This window comes from Nannobrachium achirus (assembly GCF_963921795.1).
Source record: "Nannobrachium achirus genome assembly, chromosome: 19".
Classification (NCBI taxonomy): domain Eukaryota; kingdom Metazoa; phylum Chordata; class Actinopteri; order Myctophiformes; family Myctophidae; genus Nannobrachium; species Nannobrachium achirus.
This window is the reverse complement of record NC_137826.1, coordinates 34360652-34380791: the sequence shown is the minus strand read 5'-3', so window position 1 is coordinate 34380791 and position 20140 is coordinate 34360652. Positions and strand designations below refer to the sequence as shown.

Here is a 20140-nt window from a genome sequence, read left to right as displayed (position 1 = left end):
CCAGTACGCCAAAAGCCTTCTGATGCAGGCCACTGCAATGTTAGGTTTGCCTTGGTCATGGGTAGTTTCATCATGGTAGTATGGAGGGCAGTCTGGTTTTCTGGCCTTTGGGGAGAACAAAAACACAGTTATATTTGAAGACACAATTCGAAAATATATACCGTAGGCTATTTGGACTATATAAATATATTTGTGTGTATATTTTATTTTCACAATCATAGAGTATTCAATTTCTATATGTGCGGCTAGTGAACAATGGGTTCTGGAAAGAAGCGATGCTCGTCCATGGAGGTGGGGCTGAGTGTTGTGTGTGCTGCACTACTGGTGGTCTGCGTGGGGCTTATCATTGCCATCGCACTCATTCTGCAGCCTAAAGGTCAGTATGTAATATTAATACATGCATAATAAGTATATACTGTAAGTATAACACAATACTTGAAATCCTTGAATATTCAAATTATTTAAACAGAGGCCCCTGAGGCAGTCATCAGTGGTCGGATGGTGATAAAGGAAGGAGCTGTCTTCACAGAGGAGCTCAAAAACTCCTCAAGCCTCCAGTTCAAATCCCTTGCATTTGACGTCCAACGGCTGGTAAGAGTCAGGGTGTAACCAGGTTAGGTTTAGGTTGTGATGTCTACCTAATGTTCCCTTACTTTTTCTTTGGTCATAAACAGTCTTGATGAATGAATTTGATTTAATCATTGTTTTAACCTGTACATTTTCTGTTTTGCATTTCAAAATGAAGTAATGATCTTATAATTGCTCTCAGGTATCAGAGGTGTACAGTAACAGTTCCCTTGATGACGCCTTCAAAGCGTGTCAGGTTTTGGAATTCAGGTAAAGCAAATTATTTTGATTCTAATAGATTGTTATTGGTTGGATCTGTGACTGTCCATGTAATCCTATCTATCAATATATCTATTGATCTGTCTGCAGTAAGGGTAGTGTGGTGGTGAACTTTAACCTGTGGTTCCATCAGCCTGTTGATGTGAAGGATGCAGAGGAACAGCTGGTGTCGGGCCTCCGCAACCCTGGCAATGGACCATTGGTGGTTGACGTCAACAGCATCCTAATCTCAGGTACTTTGTGGATACATAAGACAATGATAAATGTCCTGTTAACACAACCTTAGTGAGAACAATAACTTATCTATCTATAAATGCGAGAAGTCTCTGCGTGTCTGTCTGTGTGTCTGTAATCCGCGTATCTCGAGAACCGTTCGTCCCACCGGCTTCAGATTCGGCACGCGCGTTCCCCGCCGCGGCACGGAGTGCAGTGCCGGGCCTCGACCCGACCCGACGCGCGGTTTTCCCGAACCGGCGCGAAACGTTCGGAATCTCCTTATGCGGGTTGATTGTTGACATCAGGCTGTTCCGGAGGAAATCGGCGCAAGCGCTGACTCATTGTGACATCACTTTATAAAAGGCTCTGTCATCACTGCAGTGATGTCACAATGAGTCAGCGCCGATTTCCTCCGGAACAGCCTGATGTCAACAATCAACCCCGCATAAGGAGAAACTATGGAGTTATAGGTTGCCCATATACTTGCCCATATACTCTATCTGCGTCCATTCTATGCCCATATGCCCATATATGGAGATCTCTGTATCAGTCTGTGTCCCTTTTATGCCCATATACGGAGATATCTGTCTATATATGCCCATATAGGGAGATCTCTCTATCTGCCCATATGCCCATATATGGAGATCTCTGTATCAGTCTGTGTCCCTTTTATGCCCATATACGGAGATATCTGTCTATATATGCCCATATATGGAGATCTCTGTATCAGTCTGTGTCCCTTTTATGCCCATATACGGAGATATCTGTCTATATATGCCCATATAGGGAGATCTCTGTATCTGCCCATATGCCCATATATGGAGATCTCAGTCTGTGTCCCTTTTATGCCCATATATCTGCCTGTGGCAAGTATATGGGCAACCTATAACTCCATATATAGCATATATGGGCATAAAATGGACGCAGAATCACAAAGATTTCCATATACGGGCATAAAGGGACACAGACAGACGGATACAGAGATCTCCATAAATGGGCATAAAATGGACGCAAATGGCATATATGGGCATAACATTTACGCAGAATCACAAAGATCTCCATATACGGGCATAAAGGGACACAGACAGACAGATACAGAGATCTCCATATATGGGCATGAAATGGACGCAAATAGACAGATATCTCCATATATGGGCATATATGGGCATAAAATGGACCCAGAACTATATCTGCAGTGATCTCCATATATGGACATAAAATGGACGCTGACAGACAGACAGATAACAGATATCTCCATATATGGGCATAAATGGACACAGGCAAACAGATGGTCAAAACGGGTCCTATGACAACAGGTATAATGGGGTTTGCATTAAAGGGCGGGGCATTCATTCCCTATTTACATCGTTCCCGAGTTGGCCAGGTCGCCGACTAGCTTCTAGTAATAATAACAGAACAATGCATGCAATTTATATAGTGCTTTTCTAGATACTCAAAGTCGCTTTAAAAAAGAAAACAACTTAACCAGTAAGACGCCCTAAGGACAAGGTCACGCACATGGGCATGTGCTGTGCACTTGGGCACGTGCACGCATCCGCCTGGGTGACGGAGTACTGCTGGGCGAGCGCTGGCACTTTGGCATGGGATCAACTTTGGAGATAAAATATGGAGATGACTGACTTCTGACATCATAGATGTTTAACGTCATAGACCACATGAGACTGACACTACTGTATGTAAACATATGGGTTCTCCCAGATATGGGCTTAATATTGATGAAGGGATCTCATTCTCCTTATGGCATGAAAGGGATTGTATTAGTGTGGTTGCCCTAACAGGGCATCATGGACTTAATATTGACGTTTTCGGGCCAGGTAGGGCATAAAAGGTATGCCCAGTTCGGCCCAGGGTCGGCCCAGTTAGGGCCAGGCCTTAATTTTCGGGCCCGTTGAAAACGCTGAACTAGTCAAGTCATCATTGTGATGTCAGAACAGGTCAGTGCAAATGAATTGCAGGGATCACTTTAACATTGAGTCAACAAGGGTGAATTTATGTAATACAACTTTATTTTTTACAGTACCTTTTATACATCAAATGTTGGTCAAGGTACTTTTCAGTACTGATAAAATAATAAAATATACAGTATATAAGAATTTCAAATGCAAGGTCGATCCTCAACCTAAAATTGTTTATATTGATCTTGTTTACATTGAAATAACATGTAATGTAATTTTGTAAATTAACATTTGACTGAACTTGTCACACATTTAAGGGTATTTTCTAGTCAACGGGAGCTTGGCAGCTGTATGTTCTCTAGTGTTTTTAAAATAATACATTTTAATACAATTCAATTATATTAAAAACAAAATGTATAATTTGTACTTTTGAATATTTAAGTAGCATGTATGTACTGTTTTAAGGGTGTTTTGGGTGCACTGACTCAGAGCTGATGAAGTGATCTTGTTCTTGCTGTTTTATTTAGAACAAGAAGAGATGACAACAGTTGAACCAACCGTTACAGTAGCAACAACAACAACAACCTCTACATCAGGTTGTAGATCGGCTATTTTTACTATTATTGATCTTTTTTGAAAACTTCTGGGAAATCTTTGATTTTAAAATGTCAACATTTTAACACAGCATTGCATTATTAGAAATAAAATGTAGGCCTACTTTGTAATTTGTAAATGTGAATACTTAAGTAGCATGTAGCATGTACTCCAGTGTGCATAGAGAGATGACAACAGTTGAATCAACCGTTACACCATCAACAACAACCTTTACATCAGGTATTAGGATAACAAGACTTGATAAATACCTACTAGGCCTATATGGCTGCACAAAAATATTTGTTATGCTTTCTTTAACCAACTAGGTAGTGAAATACGATTAGCTTATAGTTACTATAGGGGTAGGCTTATCTTATTTCACTACCACTTCTCTATCATACATAACCATTCTAGGCACAATTAATTTGAATTTGCCAGTAGCCTAATACTGATGATGGACATTTAAACGTAAATCTAAATAAAGTAGCTACTGTTTCAGCATGTGTTTCATGATATTCTTTTGTGTTCACAGTTCCCACAGTCACTTGTGCACCGCACCAGTCGGCTTGTGGAGACGGCTCTAGCTGCATTCCCACAGCTCAGTTCTGTGATGGAGTTGAGGACTGTCCCAATGGTTCTGATGAAGAAGCCAGTCTCTGTGGTGAATTGAATAAAAAAAAACATGATTACATTTGTAATTATATTAGTATAGTTTCCAAATGAAAACGTTCATGTCCTCAACTCAACTCTCCACAGCCACCACCTGTGACGGACAGTTTCTCCTCCTTGGACCCACCGGCTCATTCCATTCATCAAACTTCCCTCTTCCTTATAACAGCAGCAGCATCTGTCGCTGGATCATAAGGTAGGTGAATTACTGACAGATCACGTAGCCTATATCAGTGTTTCCCAACAGTGGGTCGGGACTCTGGACCCATTTTTATGGGTCCGGAGTAGGCTACCTTTTTATTTAAAAAAAATATATATTTATTCCAGATATAAAAGAACAAAATGGTAGACAATTTGTGGGGGAAAAAAGTAGTAGCCTAATGGTCATGAAGAATCTTTTCTTTACAACTTTCTATCCCAGATCTGGAGAACCATATGACTATTAAAGTGTGTTTATTTCAGAGTGGAGAAAGGGCTTTCTGTAAAAATGAACTTCCGTGTATTTCAAACGGAGGAGGATACTGATACACTGAGACTATATGAGGGTGTTGGTTCATCGAAACATCTAGTCAGTAAGTCGGGTCTTATACACACACTACCATTGTAAAAGTATCAATTCAAATACCACTTAGATGGTGATAAATGTTCCAGTCTTCTTTCTAAAAACTTTGCAGCTGCTCATCATAGTTCTTCTTAACTTAGCACTTCTTTATCATAAAAGGGACACAGGGGTAGGCCTATCTGTTATGTATGGAGGTACCTGGTAGGGATGCGGTATCGGTACTCGCATTATCGGTACTCGCCCCGATACCGGCCTATTTTACTGTACTCGTACTCGTCCGATATCGTCCGATATCGCCAGATACCATTTTGTTTCATAGTAAATATGTTGGTAACAACATATCAAAAGTCCTAAGACACAGTTTTGTGTGTGTTAGTTCAACTAATGAACAGTGTTTTCACCTTCTCTCACTCTAGGCATGACAACATAATTATTTAAAGCATTTTATTTTGGAGCACTACACACTATTTAAGCACTTGTACAGAAACTTAACTTACAGCATCGGTATTCGGTATCGGCAAGTACTCAAATTAAGTTCTCGTACTTGTACTTGGTCTACTTGTAAGTGGTATCGGGACATCCCTACAAAATATATTAAGATGGGGATCCGTGACATGAAAAGGTTTGAGAACTAAACCATACTATTAGATATGATATGATATGATATGATATGATATGATATGATATAGTACTTTATTGTCAGTTCACACTGAAATTTGTCTTACGACACAGCAGTCATGTATTCAAAACATATATACAAACATTTGTAACACATCAAGGCATACGTGACACGCTGAGTCGCGGTGTAGCCCCTGTACCAGCGCACCAAATATATATTTGGTGCGCAGATATATTATTAACTGAACAAGTGACCACAACTGTCAGCTTGAAAGTGACCTCTGACTTGTGTTTTCAGCTGTGTTGTCAGGCCCCTCCTCCCCAGGGACCGTGTGGCTGATGTCCGACCAATCGACTGTGGAGTTTTCCTCGGATGACTTCAACAATCTCCCAGGATTCAATGCCACCTTCAACGCAGCCAACACCACCAACCTCTCCAGTAAAACCAACACACATGCATGTGTTCCTGACTGTATAGAAACCATGGTGTTCAGTGGATAAGAGTTACACTCATATAAACTGGTATGTTGTTTCCAGATGAAGAGAAAGTGAACTGTTCCTTTGAGCAAGGCATGTGTTTCTGGAGGCAAGATCCTGAGGATGATGGTGACTGGATTCGAACCTACGGTCCAACTTTCCCACCCTTCACTGGGCCAAGTTTTGACCATACACTAGGGAATATCTCAGGTTGGTTATTGTAGGATTTGTTTGGCATGTAAGGCATGATTGCATCATTCAATATTAGCCTACTGTATAACAGCATCATACTGTGCTACTACTCATAATATTATTCTTAATAATAGTAGATATACAGTGATGTCATTACGTGCGCATCCCGCATCAAAAACTCATTCAAGTCACCCAGGGACTCATTCATGTCATGGTCCTGGGGTCCCGGGGATGCGCCTCCATTGGAGTCCATGTTAAAATAATTTACCGCGTCGCGGTAAAAGAAAAAAATAATCCACAGACACCACCATTGTTCATAGGTGAAAGCAATCCTACTTTACCCTATGTTAACACAAATAAAATCCACGTAGAAAGTCTTAAACAGGCGATAGAAACATCAATGTTTTGATTCCACCGACGTCCGACGCCATTTTGCGCGCGTAAACTTTATATTGAGGACTCATACAACTTTTCTGGGACCCATTTGAATGACCACCTGTGGGTCCCGGGACCCATTACATTGAAAACCTAGTAACATCACTGGATATAATTTCTCTTAATGACCACACTCAGGTTATTACGTTGTCACTCAACAAAGCCCTGGCCAATCGGAGAGAAGCTTCCGGATCCATAGCCTACCACTGACTCCGCCCACTCAGCCCATGTGTCTGATGTTCTGGTAAAAACACGCACAAACATTTAACTAAAAAATAGTTTAGAATATTAAAGATCACACTCTTTTAGAGGAATTCTATTTCCTGCGGCAGGTACCACATGTTTGGAAATGATGTCCATCGTCTCCAAGTTCTGGTTGTGGGGAGGACAGTGCTGGAAGCCCATATCAAGCCTGTGGTGACCGTAGTGTTTCAGAAAGATGGAAACTATGGTGATAATTGGAACTATGGCCAGGTCACCCTCAACTACACCACAGAGATCACAGTCAGTATTTCAGAGCTTCCTGGCTCTAAAACTACTCTAAGAATAATGTCCTTTCTTAATGTTTTATTTTTATTTTATCTTTGTCCTGTATAAGTGTTTCCTGTTGAAAATAGTTTTTCCTTTTCACTGATTCAAATGTTCTTAATGTGTTTCCTTTGCTTCATGTGTTATGTAAAAGCACTTTGAATTACCTTGTTGTTTTGTTTTAGATGTGCTACAAATACACTTCACTGTTCTATTTAAATATAGAGAAAGTAGGGGCACCCGCTGGCCTACCGGTCCAGGCGCATACCACATATGCTCTGATGCCTGACAGCGTGTCACGTGTTTGAGTCCCATACCGACCTTTGCTGCATGTCACTGTCCTATCAATAAAGCATAAAACCCAAAAACAAAACTGTAAAGAGAGAGAGAGAGAGAGAGAGAGAGCGCCTGACTCACTGGTTTTTCTATCAGGTTGTGTTTGAGGCTCTGAAGAAAGGGGGGATGAGGAACGATATTGCTCTGGATGACCTGAGCTTGACCGGGGGCCCCTGTGGGGAAGGACCCCCAGAACCAACCCCAGTCCCCATCCCCACTACACCACCCCCTATGCCACGTAGGTAGCCGCTGTATCAGCTAAAGGATGGATGGATAGAGAATTGTTACTATTCATTGATAATTAATGCTTACATTATGGTTTACAAATTCTAAGAAGGTAATCAGAAATGTCTAATTTGTTACATTGTAAAGGTAATCCTCCCAACGTTTTGTGTTTGTCTCTGCCCAGCTGACTGTGGAGGACCTTTTGACCTCTGGGAGCCCAACTCAACGTTCACTACTCCAAATTACCCACACTCCTATGGAAACAAAGCTAATTGTATGTTAATTAATATATTACTCTGTGTTCCTTCAGTTATGCACGATCCCAACAGGGAACTGGCTATTACAACTATAGTCTTTTAACTGATGCCTACTGCAGTGGTTCTCAATGTGGGGTCCGGAGAGGGGGCTCCAGGGGGTCCCCAGCTAATTGATTGATAGGAGATCCTTATAGGTCCTTAACTCAGAGTTATGGGCCCCCATTCTTATATGAGATACTTAAAGTGTGGTTCCTGTGGAAATAAGCCTCGGCTTTCTAGGATCTCCTTTTAGTTGACCTTGTACCAGTGATTTGTACTGTCATGAAACTGTACTTTTTTCTATTGCAAACTTCTAATAAATTCTTCAATCAATCAATCAATGGCCTAATGCATACTAAACTGGAGGTCCTTCACTGGCCTATAATCTACTGTATTTAACTCCTCTGCTGGTGCAGTCCAGTGTTACGGGGCAACTTCACCAATGTTATCCCATGGTTCATTTGTGAGCAGGACATGTGAAAATTGGACATAATACTCAAGATCTGCTCTCTACTGTAGGTGCTGGGGAAACTGCCAGCCTATTGGCTACATAAAACAAATAGAAGAACCCACATGAGTACTGAGAAGACAGAAAGGGTATAAAAAGATGATGTATTCAAATGTGTTCTTGTAGGCCTGTGGACACTTCACGCGAGGGAAGGCTGGAACATCCAGCTCCACTTCCTGGACTTTGACGTGGAAGCAACCTATGACATGGTAGAGGTCCGGGACGGGACCTCCGACAGCAACTCTGAATTACTCGGTGGGGGAGATGGGTTTTTTATACCCACAATGCACCTGATCTTTGATTGTAGAGAGTGTACTCAATTTACAATGCAGGTACAGAAAAAAGAGATACAGATAAAAAGTTACATTAAAGCATAATTCTTTTAACCCAGGTGTGTTCACTGGCAGTGAAAGACCCTTCCCCGACCTGATCTCCACAACCAATCAGGTGACAGTGAGGTTCTATTCTGACATCTCCGGATATGGCAGAGGATTCAGCGCCAACTTCACCTCTGGTTTCAACCTGGGATCACCAGGTAGTTTGATTGATTGATTGATTGGTTGATTGAAGAGTTTATTAGCAGTTTGCAATAGAAAAAAGTACAGTTTCATGACAGCACAAATCACTGGTAGAAGGTAAACTAAAAGGAGATCTTAGAAAGCTTTACAGCTTATTTGCACAGAAACCACTCTATGTATCTCATATACTGTAACATTGAAAGACACATGGATAGAACATAGTACTTTACATAGGATATCAATTACAAAAGCAGAAGAAGGGGTCAAAAAGGAGGGGTGGAAACATGGGGGCTTAGTCTATTTACAAGTCTCGAGTAGCAGCCGCCTGAAGGTGACTTTTCATACCAATTTTGAAGGAGGCTATAGGGATTTGCACTCCTTTAAGGCTTGGGCGTTCCACATGTTGGTGGTATAGCTGCAGAACGAATTAGAGCCTTTTATAGTGTTGTATCTAGTTGAACATGATTAGTGGAGCTGCCTCTGGTGTTGTGATCGTGGACATCCTCGACCTTTAGGAAGTAGTTTGTCAGGTACATGGGAGTTACATACGGACTGATGGGACACACTGCAGCCTATAGAGTTGAGATATGTGCTGCTAACTAAAGAGTTGCTGGTTGGAATTCTTGCGCCAGCGCCAGATAGGAAATCTAAATGATAAAGGATACACACAACATGATGGTTCAGGTTGTAGTGGGTAATCAATGTCTGTGTCTTTCTGCCAGTCTGTTCCTCTGTCTATGTTTTGTCTCCTCTGTCTCACATTGTGTGCCTCCCATATTCAGAGCCCTGTGCAGCAGGCAAGTACCAGTGTCATACAGGAGACTGTATCCATGGTAACGCTCAGTGTGATGGTGTGGTTGACTGTCCTGATGCATCAGATGAAGCTGACTGTGGTGAGTTATCCTGCATGTCCACTAGGTGGCAGCACCTCAGTCTTTTACTTTGTGTCTGTATTTCTGAATGTTAGGCATCAGCCTTGGTGTGTGAGCCTGCAATGCCTTGAAAGTACAATACATGGAAATTCTACTTCTGTGTCCTTGGCTTTAACTATTTGTCTTTATCTACTGTGCAAAATAATCAAAGACAATGTGATATAATTGTCATGTAGGCTACTACACTAGAACATAACATATTGTAACAACATAATGTACAGTAACAGCCAGGTTGTGTGTTTTTAGTCCATATGTTGTCAGTGAACGGCACCACACGTCTACGAGTTCAGCAGCAGAGCTCTCTGTACACGGTCTGCGCACAAGCCTGGAACACCAGCCTTTCTCCCTTTATGTGCACTTATCTGGGGTACAGGTAAGAGCGTGTGTAGTCTACTGAATGTTGTGTTGTCCAGATAATTCAAAGCATTATAACTGTTATTCTATTCTAAAAAATATATATGTTCTAACTTCTATTTATGTTCACATGATTCATTGCTGACTCCGCAGGGCAGGTAGGGCAAATGTGGTTTCAGCAGTGGCAGAGGATTCTCCCTTTGCAACCATCAAAGTCAGTGCCAATGGGACAATGGAGCTTAATGTCAGGTACATATCTAAAATATTATTCAGTTTAGCACCTTCAAAGGACCACTTCATATAAGCAAATACACGTTTTAAGACAGTTCCATTTCTGTTAACGCAGTCTATGTCTCAGACAAGGGCTGTGGACAGTTCCTGCCTACCACTGACATCATCAGTAGGCAGGTTTGGTCATTTTAAACTAACCTTTTTCTTTTTATATTATAAATTCAAGAACAATGGCTTCTATTTCAGCATGGCATGCTAACGTTTTAGGAAGATGAATGCTGTGGTTTCTATTATCATGGTATCCCCATCGATGATGTCATTGGTAGGCAGGTTTCTGAACTGTCCAAAGAGCCTACCAGTGAGTCACAGAGTGTGAAACTGAGCCATATTATAATAAGCATCCGCAAGGAGCATTTATATTAAGATAAGGTTGAAAATGGCTGAAGCACTCCTTTAAAGAAATGTTTGGTTGTTTGGGATGGGGGGGTTCTCGTTCCTGAAACCAGCATCGTCTGGTGACCCTCTCGAAAATGAGATGATACATCTCAAGGGGTTATCCATTCAATAAAAGGTCATAATAATCGTGACAAAGAAACTAAATAAAAAAAAAACATAATTAAGAATACATCAGCTCTTATCATTCCAGTCAGTGTAAATGTTAAAATGTTAATGTTACATTAAACTGCATTCTTTTCACCTCTACCCAATGTACCCATAGTGAGACCTGTGTTGGTGAGCAGGTGGTTTCGCTGAGGTGTGACAACCAACGTGAGTGTTATCTAGATCTTAACACATATACAAAAGACATACAAATAAAGTTTATTTTTATTATATTTATTTTTGCTTTGCCTATCTCAATGACTAATTTGATATTCTCCTGCTCTTTTCTTCTGGAAGTCTTTGTTGTCTGCTCTTTTTTGTTTTCTTTGCATTTAAAAATGTCTTCTTTTATGTACTTGTTTTTATGTACTTTCTTTTTTGTGTAACGCACTTTCAGTTGCATTTTATGGATGAAAGGTGCTATTTAAATAAAGATCATTATCATTCTCTCGATTTCCTACACTCATAATGTTAACTGTTGAGCATGTAAACTGCTGTAAAGTAGTCACAATCCAAAGCAATCCAAAATGTTTTAATCTTTTACTGAGTCACACATGTTTATTATCCTGAGGAATGAAATACAGCCCCTGTGTTTAGCTTGTGGTGTTCGTTCGGTCTCCAAACTCTCCATGGAGCTGGGAGACAGTGGATCATCTAGAGACGGAACAACTGAGAACAGAGAGAAAGAAAGTGAAGGTAATAAAATGAATGCTGATGCCAGATTCGCTAAACTTTTTGCACACATAATTTTGGATGCATTGTGTGTTATTTATCAAACATGTAAACACAGGAGCACAGCAAACTAGAGCTGGAAGTTTGATGGAATGCATGAAGTCAATGAGAGCTGGGTGGACACTGTATAAAACAATATATATTTAAATGATTGCAACCTTTGTAAAATAATCAGTTCAGGAAAATAAAGAAGACAGGCTATTACATGTTTTCTGATATGTGCACAGTCTGCACACTATAATTTTATTGAGGCATCTAAAAAGAAATACTGCCCAGTCAGGAACGTAGTGCATTTTACAATATTGTTTTGTACATATGCTTGTCCACCCGGTTTTCATTGACTTCAATTGAACTGAACCAGCTCCAGTTTTCCTCCCCTTTTCCCCCGGGGTTGAACCGGCTCAGTTATTCTTTTCCTGACTAATATTGAACCAGTTCAGAATGTTTCCACTGAAAATGAATCGGTTCAGATCCTAAAAGTTGGTTCGGAAACGGAACCAAAAAATTGCTGCTGGTTCCGTGAAAGCAAGGTTCCAAGAATCTAGAACGGAACCAGAACCAAAGTTCTTTTGGTGGAAAAGGGGCTCCAGTGCGTTGAATCTCCCCACTGTAATTGCCTTTGGCCTTGACCTCCCTTTTATGCAACTAGAACAAGAATGAGAGGAGTATAGATTAATTCAAATGATTAAAATACAGTATAAACTTTTTTCCCTTTTCTTGTGTCAGTTGATAGCAGAATAGTGAATGGGACAGATGCTCAGAAAGGGGCGTGGCCCTGGATGGCTTCTCTGTATTGGAGTCGGGGAAATAACCGCCATGTCTGTGGCGCATCGTTGATTGACAACGAGTGGCTGGTGACTGCAGCACACTGTGTCTTTGGGTAAGGAAATGCAATTTCCTTTTTTTCTTTTAATGATTTCTTCTTTTTTTTTTACATACAGACGTAGCAATACCTTAGACATAATACATAAATAAAAACTTAAAGCTGCAATCCAAAACTTATTGTCCTACCTGAGATTTGAACCCAAGTCCCCCTCGTAAGAGGCAACATTTCAACTTCTGAGATAATGCAAAAGGACCGTTTAGGAGGAGGATACATTGCGTTTTGAGCTTCATGCAATATATGACCGACCACATAGTATACATTTCTCAATAGAAGATAGACCAACTACGACCCTCACAGCACAACACGAAAGAGCCATGGATGGAGTCTACACAATAATGCTACGAATGGCACTAGGCTTCACATGGACGGACCGCATCAGAAATGTGGACCTCTAATATAAGTGGACCTACCACGGGTCACAGACAAAGTCAGAGAAGGATGAGGTTGGCAGGGCACTGCGTCAGGCACCCAGAACTAGCGGCAAGCAACCTGACTCTATGGGAGCCAGCCCAGGGTGAAGCTAGGAAAGGCAAGAATCGCACCACCTACGTAGATGCACTGTTGTGTGACAGAACAACATTACTTGAGCTCAAGACCCTGATAGGAGAGTGTGGAGGGCAGCGATCCAGGAGTCCCGAGTTGGTGTTGCCTAGACCAAACTCTAGCTTCGCATCGCAGACCAAATACACCCAAAGCAATTGGTTAGTTTTGTACACCATAAAGATTAGTCAAAGTACAGAACATAACAGAATATTTTATTCACAAAAATGAATTTTAAATTACAGACCTAAATGAAGATTTCCATTAACAAATGACAATAAATAACTTAAAGTGCCTTGGGTTTTTGAATGGCGCTATATAAATGCAAGTTATTATTATTATTATTAAAGGCAGACCAGTCCACTACCATCAGGACAACGTGCAGGGCTCTTGTTTACAAGGATTGTATCCATAATAAAGTCCTAACACTAACACATTTCACTTTTCTCATCAACAGGAAGAATGTTCATCTAAAATATTGGACTATAGTGTTGGGTCTACACTCCCACAGTGGATCGGACTCCCCGGAGGTCCAGAGACGACAAGTCGATCAGATAATCATGCACAAACACTACAACAGGCGAACCAAGGAGGCAGACATCGCCATGATGCATTTACAGACACCCGTCAACTTCACTAGTGAGGAACCATCAAGATTCTACCCTTGTTTCCATTGTACAGTATGCCATGCAATGAACAGCCAAAATATTACAGTCCGCTGAGAGACTTAAAATGAGTGAACGAGATGGAGTCAAGTGCCTTGCTCAAAGACACCATGTCCAATCCATGTGTGACCCAACCTCTCAATGGCCTTCTAATTAAGAAGTAGTGAAAATAGCTGATCTGCTATTTTCACAAATTTTCACTAGTTTTGTAGTTTGGGTCCAGGGCAAACGTTCGCGCAGCGTTGCGAGCTTGTAGATCTGCTATTTTCACTAGTTTCGTAGTTTGGGTCCCGGGCAAACGACCTGAAAAGTTTGGGAACCACTGCTCTAAACCTACACTCTACACCAGGGTTCCCCAATTAGTTTTCCCCAAGGGCCACCTTATGTCTAGGGTACCAAGCCGAGGGCCACAACATTGCAGGGGGCGGCGTTGGCGTTCCCGCTACTCCAGCGACAGTTCAGATATCGTCAATGTCGGGTGAAAATCTTATGTCCAAAACCGTTCGTTTTGCATTTATCATTTTAAAAATGATTTAAACTAGTGAAAACAGCCGATCTACAAGCACACAACGCCTCGCACCGCGAGGCATTGTGTGTTTGTAGATCTGCTGTTTTCACTACTTTTGTGCGACGGCCTTGTATGATTTGCGAAAGAACATACAAATTTGGAGATTTCCACCCGATAACGACAATATACTAGTGTTGTTGCTGCTCTTATACCACCATTATTACTAGGGTTGGTGTGGGCCAGACAGTAGCCCCCCGCGTGCCGCAAGTGGCCCGCGGGCTGCCTATTGGGGAACCCTGCTCTACACAGTCTTTCCTTGACAAGAAATCATTAGTGTTTTTTGTTTGTTTTCAGATTACATCCAGCCTATCTGCCTGCCTCAGGACGACCAGCTGTTTGAAGCAGGAAGGAAGTGTGTTATCACTGGCTGGGGGAAGGATGCTGAGCAAGGTTAGAATAATTAAATCAGTGTGATTTAGTAAAGTATTCACCAGGTCTAACTACTCACTGATCAAACCACCAGGTGAATGCATGAAACCACTTGAACCCTAGTATCCCTATTTTCCAGGGGGAACATTCTTTGAAATTAGACACTTTTATATCAGCTATTTTCTGCAAAGGCATTTTGTGTAAAGTGGAAAAAAGAGCGGACCAAGTATAGAGCACTCCCCGTCCCCGGTCAACTAAAGTATTATTTTAGATAAGGGTTTAAGTGCTTAACCCTCAGAAAAAGGACAGAAAATGTTGCAGGGGGTCTTGAGAACCAAAATGTCATTTGAAGCAATTATTCTCAACTCCAGTAGCAGAGACGATCACTTACATTGCAGCCTTTGTATTTACTTGCATTTACCTGGTGCTCTGAGTCTGAATGAATCCCTGACTAGATGAAAACCATCTGTAATTTGGATCTCCATGGCCTGGACTTAAAGGGATACCTCACAAAAAAGGGGGGAGAAAAGAAAAGAAAATAAAGAAATATCATCTACTCATGCTTTTGGGAGCACCCCGAACAGTTTTTAAGTTGCTTGATTCAGTATTTAGATTTGAGATATTTGATATTAATTTTATCAGACATGTCCCCTTCCTATACAAACCCATTCAAATTCCATTTTAACCAAGATAGATAAATCGAAAACACCCGTGCTTGGTTCTGGTGACTCATACTGTCCTCCTAATATGTGAGGGGGGCATGTTTTTTTGTTGTTTTTTTTTTCAATACTCTTTTGGGGTGAATGAAAATAATGAAAATACAATAAAACAATTTAATGAAATAAATGTATTAAGAGGGCACTATGAGTCACTGTCACCAGAACCATGGATGGGTGTTTTCGATGTCTAATCTAACATGGTTCAAATGGAATGGAATGCTCTGATAAAGGCTCATAGCCGAAACGCGTAAGCGTTCTTTGTTGGTGTTTGCCAATAAAAAAGTGGAAATGTGAGTACTTTGTCCTCCATTGATTTGAAAACCCATTGCTGATGCGCAAGTTGCGCAACCTCTCTTTCTTATGGTTAAAATGGAGTTTGAAGTTTGATTTTGTATAGGAAGGGGGCGTGTCTGATAAAATGAATATCAAATATCAAAATAATGAATCGAGGAACTTAAAAACTGTCTGGGGTGTCCACAAAAGCCTGAGTAGATGAAAATTTGACCCAATTTTTTCGCTATATCAAAGACACAACTCTTGTTATTTTCTCGACAGGCTCCACAGCTAATGTTTTGCAGGAGGCCGAGGTTCCCCTGGTGAGCCAGGCTCTGTGCCAAGAGCAGCTGCCTGAATACAACATCACTGCCAGCATGGTGTGTGCTGGGTACACTGAGGGAGGCGTCGACTCCTGCCAGGTATCTGAACTCAGACAGTTTAGACTTGGTCAAGTTAAGTTAAGCTGACACTACCAACTTAGTTTCGCGTACTGTAGCTTTTGTTTCGGTTAAGCTGGCCAGTGGCTTATCTTGCTTGCTGTATATGTTGGTTTAGTTTAGTTGAATTCTGATATTTGTTGTAAACCACTTTGTTGTTGTGACGATCCTGCTTCTTGCTTGGTTTGTTTTGTGTTCTAGGGAGACTCTGGGGGTCCTCTTATGTGTGAAGAGAAGGGACACTGGTTGCTAACAGGTGTGACACACGCACACATACACACACACACACACACACAATATCTATTGTGTAACATGTAGCGGTTAGAATTTAAGCATATTTTGTTCTGGATGACAGCAGGCTTACACTTAACTATTAACTGATTATGGTCCAAATGCATATTATAAACCTCACTGTGTTTACAACAGTGAGGTTCATTTGGCACCTACTACAGCAGTAGTCCTCAGCTAAATGATGGAGAGTTGGTAACCAAATTGACCCTTATAGATCTTTCACTCTTGAGAGTTTAAAACCAAACCAAATGGATTTGGTTTCATTTTACGCTGTTAAGAGTTACATTATTGTTCAACATCTGATGCGATGACATAAGTCTACACAATTAGAGAATGTAGAATAATTTGTATTTTGATCAACGTGTGCCTGTTATCCCTCCTATAGTACCACATGAATACAGCATGGAATTGTGGAAAAAGTGTATCCAGCGATAACAAAATATGGGCTTTGAGGCTAAATGCCGAATAAATCATGGACCTTGATATGAAAACGGTTGAAAACCACTGTACTACAGGCATCACACATTTGTTTCTTAAACAAACACGAGGCTTATATTATCCCCTATCTCCTCCTTTTAACAATGTCCAATGGCACCCTATGTAGAGACCCGGAGGAAAACCCTGCAACGTAAATTATTTTACTTACAACGAAATGTTTGAAATGTGAATCCACTGAAACATCCCAACAGGTATAACGTCTTTTGGGGTTGGCTGTGGACGCCCTCAGAGGCCTGGCGTCTATGCCCTCGTTTCTCAGTTCACCGACTGGATCGCCCACATCAGACGTTCTTCCTCCTCTTCCTCCTCTTGACTGTAGGGAAGAACACTCTTGTTCTGTCCTCGTGTCAACCGTCCTCATAAAACACATATCGTCGTTGTCGGGTGGAAACCGTATTATGTCCAAAACCGTTTGTTTTGTATTTATGAAATAGCCGATCTACAAGCACACAACGCCTCGCACCACGAGCGTTGTGTGCTTGTAGATCTGCTATTTTCACTAGTTTTGTGCAACAGTCTTATATGATGAGGCAAACTTGAAACATGGAGATACAGGGTTTCTGCCCGTTATTGACGATATGCATTTAATGTTATGGCTGGTTATGAAATCTCCAACATACTTTCATTATCAGTTTAGTTTATACAGTAGGCCTACATGAAAATGCATGTTGGATTTAGGGCAGATTAACAATTTATTCTCTGAAATAAATGTATTATCTCACATTTGTATTATCTACTTTTGGTCAGTTAACTCTAATGTGAGATAATTATTTCTGTTAAATTGAACTTAGGTGCCGTTGAGTGTCCTGTTAAAAAACAACTCATAGCCTATTCCAACCCATGGTTGCCAACACTGCTGACCATATATTTATGAAATATAACTGTTAACCTGCAAGTTGGCCTTTAATGCCTTTTTATTCGGACCACCATTTATGTCTGAGAATCTGTCTGTGTCAAAGATTTCTGAAGTTCTTCTGCTCGTACTTTGTAATGGAAGTTTGAATGTGTTCTGTTTGCTGTCTTACCAAGTGTAATTTGAAAGGAAAACAAATTGACATAGTCATCGTGTGTAATGTTGCCATGAACTAATTTTCAGTTGTAAGTGTTGATTTATTCTCTCAGAAGCTTTAGAAAAGTTAATGTTTTTAATTAATGTATTTTTTTGTATATTTTGTTTAATTAAAAAATATTATTGATAAATGTAATGGATGAATTAATGAATTCCTCAAGAAACATGTCTCTTCAGATTCATGTTCAGCATCACTCACAATGCAGTAATAAATTAATTGACCTGATGCCAGTCGTTAATAACCTGACTTGCGTCAGATGGTGGCAGTAGTGCGTAGGCTACCGCCCTACTTTACAGAGCGGTATGCAGCCAGGCATACGCACCGCTGCCATTATCTGGCGCAGTCAGGTTAAGTCGTCAAATATTCTGCAGAATTTAACTGGTGGCTATATGGTCATTCTCAGTCATGTTATTACAATTAACAGATTGCATTATGAATGTCATTAGCTATCGTTATTATCTGCTATTATTAAGTTGTGTAAAATGTGACTTATTGCTATCAGTTAGATTTAGTTGGAAACAATATGCAATATCAAAGAATAGATACAACATCCCATCCTCACGCATAAACTGGACACACAGCTCTCCCAAAGAACATTTATTTAATGTACTTTCTATACTTCAGACTGGGATCGATGTATAGAAAGCAAGCAGACACCATATGCATAGTATAGCTGTAGATGTATGGTAGAGTTTGGATTGAAATGTGAAATGTGAAGTTTAAATCATTCTCAACGATCACATCACAATATTTCCTGTATGTAAATTTGGGAGATACAGAATTATGAAGGCCAAGATTTCAATTAATATAAAAAAGCCCATAGCAGACCTAAGCAAGTTACACACTCTTTAGTTTCTGAGTAATCAAACAAGTAATCTACTATCTCATTCTCATGTCATATCTGTATATCTTTTTGTATTAGCTTTAGATATTCCCCGTTTAACCTCTGTGAATTGTGCATATACTGGGAGACCAGTGCTTTTGCAATAAACACATACTTTATAATATAATGAACAATCAACTGCTATAGCATTATCAAGTGACGTGTGCATTAAAACAACATTTAGTGTTAAGTTGCTCTTTCAGTCATTGGATAACAATGAACTGTAATCCAGTTACCTATACTGCCAGGTTCCAGTTGATTGATCATAATCATGTTGACGTAATCCCATTTACATAAACTCTTATTCCCCAATTTTATCTTTTTAACTGATTGAATTGCAGACATAATGGTTGGGTCCAGAAACTCCTATTCCATCATCATTATTATGTTGTATGGGGAGTGCTTCTGATTGGTCAGAGTGCATTGAGTCCAGTCCCTTCTCCATCCTTCAAGTCTTTCAAGGCCACACTCTCCTTAGTAACGGTATCCTCTTTGGAAAGCACGCCCTCCTTCAAGGCCTCGCCTTGCTGCTTCAAATCATCTGGTTTTGTATTGGACCTACACTCAAACAGACAGACGGATGGACGGACGGACGGACAGACAGACAGACAGACAGACAGAGAATCAAACAGATTTTCTTACACAGCTGATGCTGCATGTAATCCACCAAGTAAGAGGCTAGAAGACACACTTTTTATATGTTTTCTTCTGACTCACAGGGTTAAAACTTGGACCAAGTACACTTACTGTATGCAACCCTATCCTGACTCCCACTGGCAAAAAAAGTTTCTGCCTTCCACTGATGTGGAGGGGTGGCTTATTTTAATATTGCATGGGAATAGGAGATCCAAAGTATTCCTGTAACATTCATAGTTTCCTAGCTTGAGAGTTAAACTTTCGGATAATAGTACTCATTTTACATGATAAAACAATGCTAACATCATACCATCTCTCCTCCACATCCTCTATGGTGTCAGGGAGGGGGATATTGAGAGTCTCAGGCAGGAAACAGGCGAAGATCCCAGCTATCATTGCAGCTCCGCCATACACTACACTGGGAAGTGCTGGGAGCACCTAGGAGAAGCAGAATTATTATGTAGTCGGTGATATGGATTAGTCGTTAGTTATACAGTTCGTTAATTAGACTACTTGT

General features: G+C 40.7%; 2 protein-coding genes across 2 annotated transcripts in view; one reads left to right on the top strand and one right to left on the bottom strand.

The window, feature by feature from the left end:
* The first annotated feature begins 278 nt into the window (after positions 1–278).
* On the top strand, positions 279–17395 carry tmprss15 (transmembrane serine protease 15). The gene is made up of 26 exons (XM_080749421.1): positions 279–376; positions 470–591; positions 770–837; positions 937–1079; positions 3506–3574; positions 4105–4233; positions 4329–4437; positions 4704–4813; positions 5720–5860; positions 5959–6108; positions 6664–6769; positions 6858–7029; positions 7486–7627; positions 7799–7888; positions 8545–8673; positions 8810–8953; positions 9719–9829; positions 10115–10241; positions 10376–10471; positions 11172–11221; positions 12512–12665; positions 13669–13850; positions 14739–14834; positions 16088–16227; positions 16447–16501; positions 17226–17395. The coding sequence occupies exons 1-26, from the start codon at positions 286–288 to the stop codon at positions 17345–17347; spliced, it is 3048 nt and encodes a 1015-aa protein (XP_080605547.1). The 5' UTR covers positions 279–285; the 3' UTR covers positions 17348–17395.
* Positions 17396–19400: 2005 nt separating this feature from the next.
* The window catches only part of LOC308304789 (uncharacterized protein), a gene marked incomplete at both ends in the record, with an annotated part of 25273 nt that continues 24533 nt past the window's right edge, over positions 19401–20140 (bottom strand). The window contains 2 exons of the mRNA XM_080749419.1: positions 19401–19545; positions 19934–20061. Coding sequence (XP_080605545.1) covers positions 19401–19545; positions 19934–20061 — 273 coding nt within the window. The remainder of the gene's footprint in view (positions 19546–19933; positions 20062–20140) is intronic.

What these genes read in the sequence shown, in the direction of transcription:
- tmprss15 (XM_080749421.1), top strand. Translation starts at nt 286, where the DNA reads ATGGAGGTGGGGCTGAGTGTTGTGTGTGCTGCACTACTGGTGGTCTGC. An exon ending in ACTCATTCTGCAGCCTAAAG is followed by an intron (nt 377 to 469) that starts GTCAGTATGTAA and finishes TTATTTAAACAG; the next exon opens with AGGCCCCTGAGGCAGTCATC. An exon ending in ACTACACCACAGAGATCACA is followed by an intron (nt 7,030 to 7,485) that starts GTCAGTATTTCA and finishes TTTTTCTATCAG; the next exon opens with GTTGTGTTTGAGGCTCTGAA.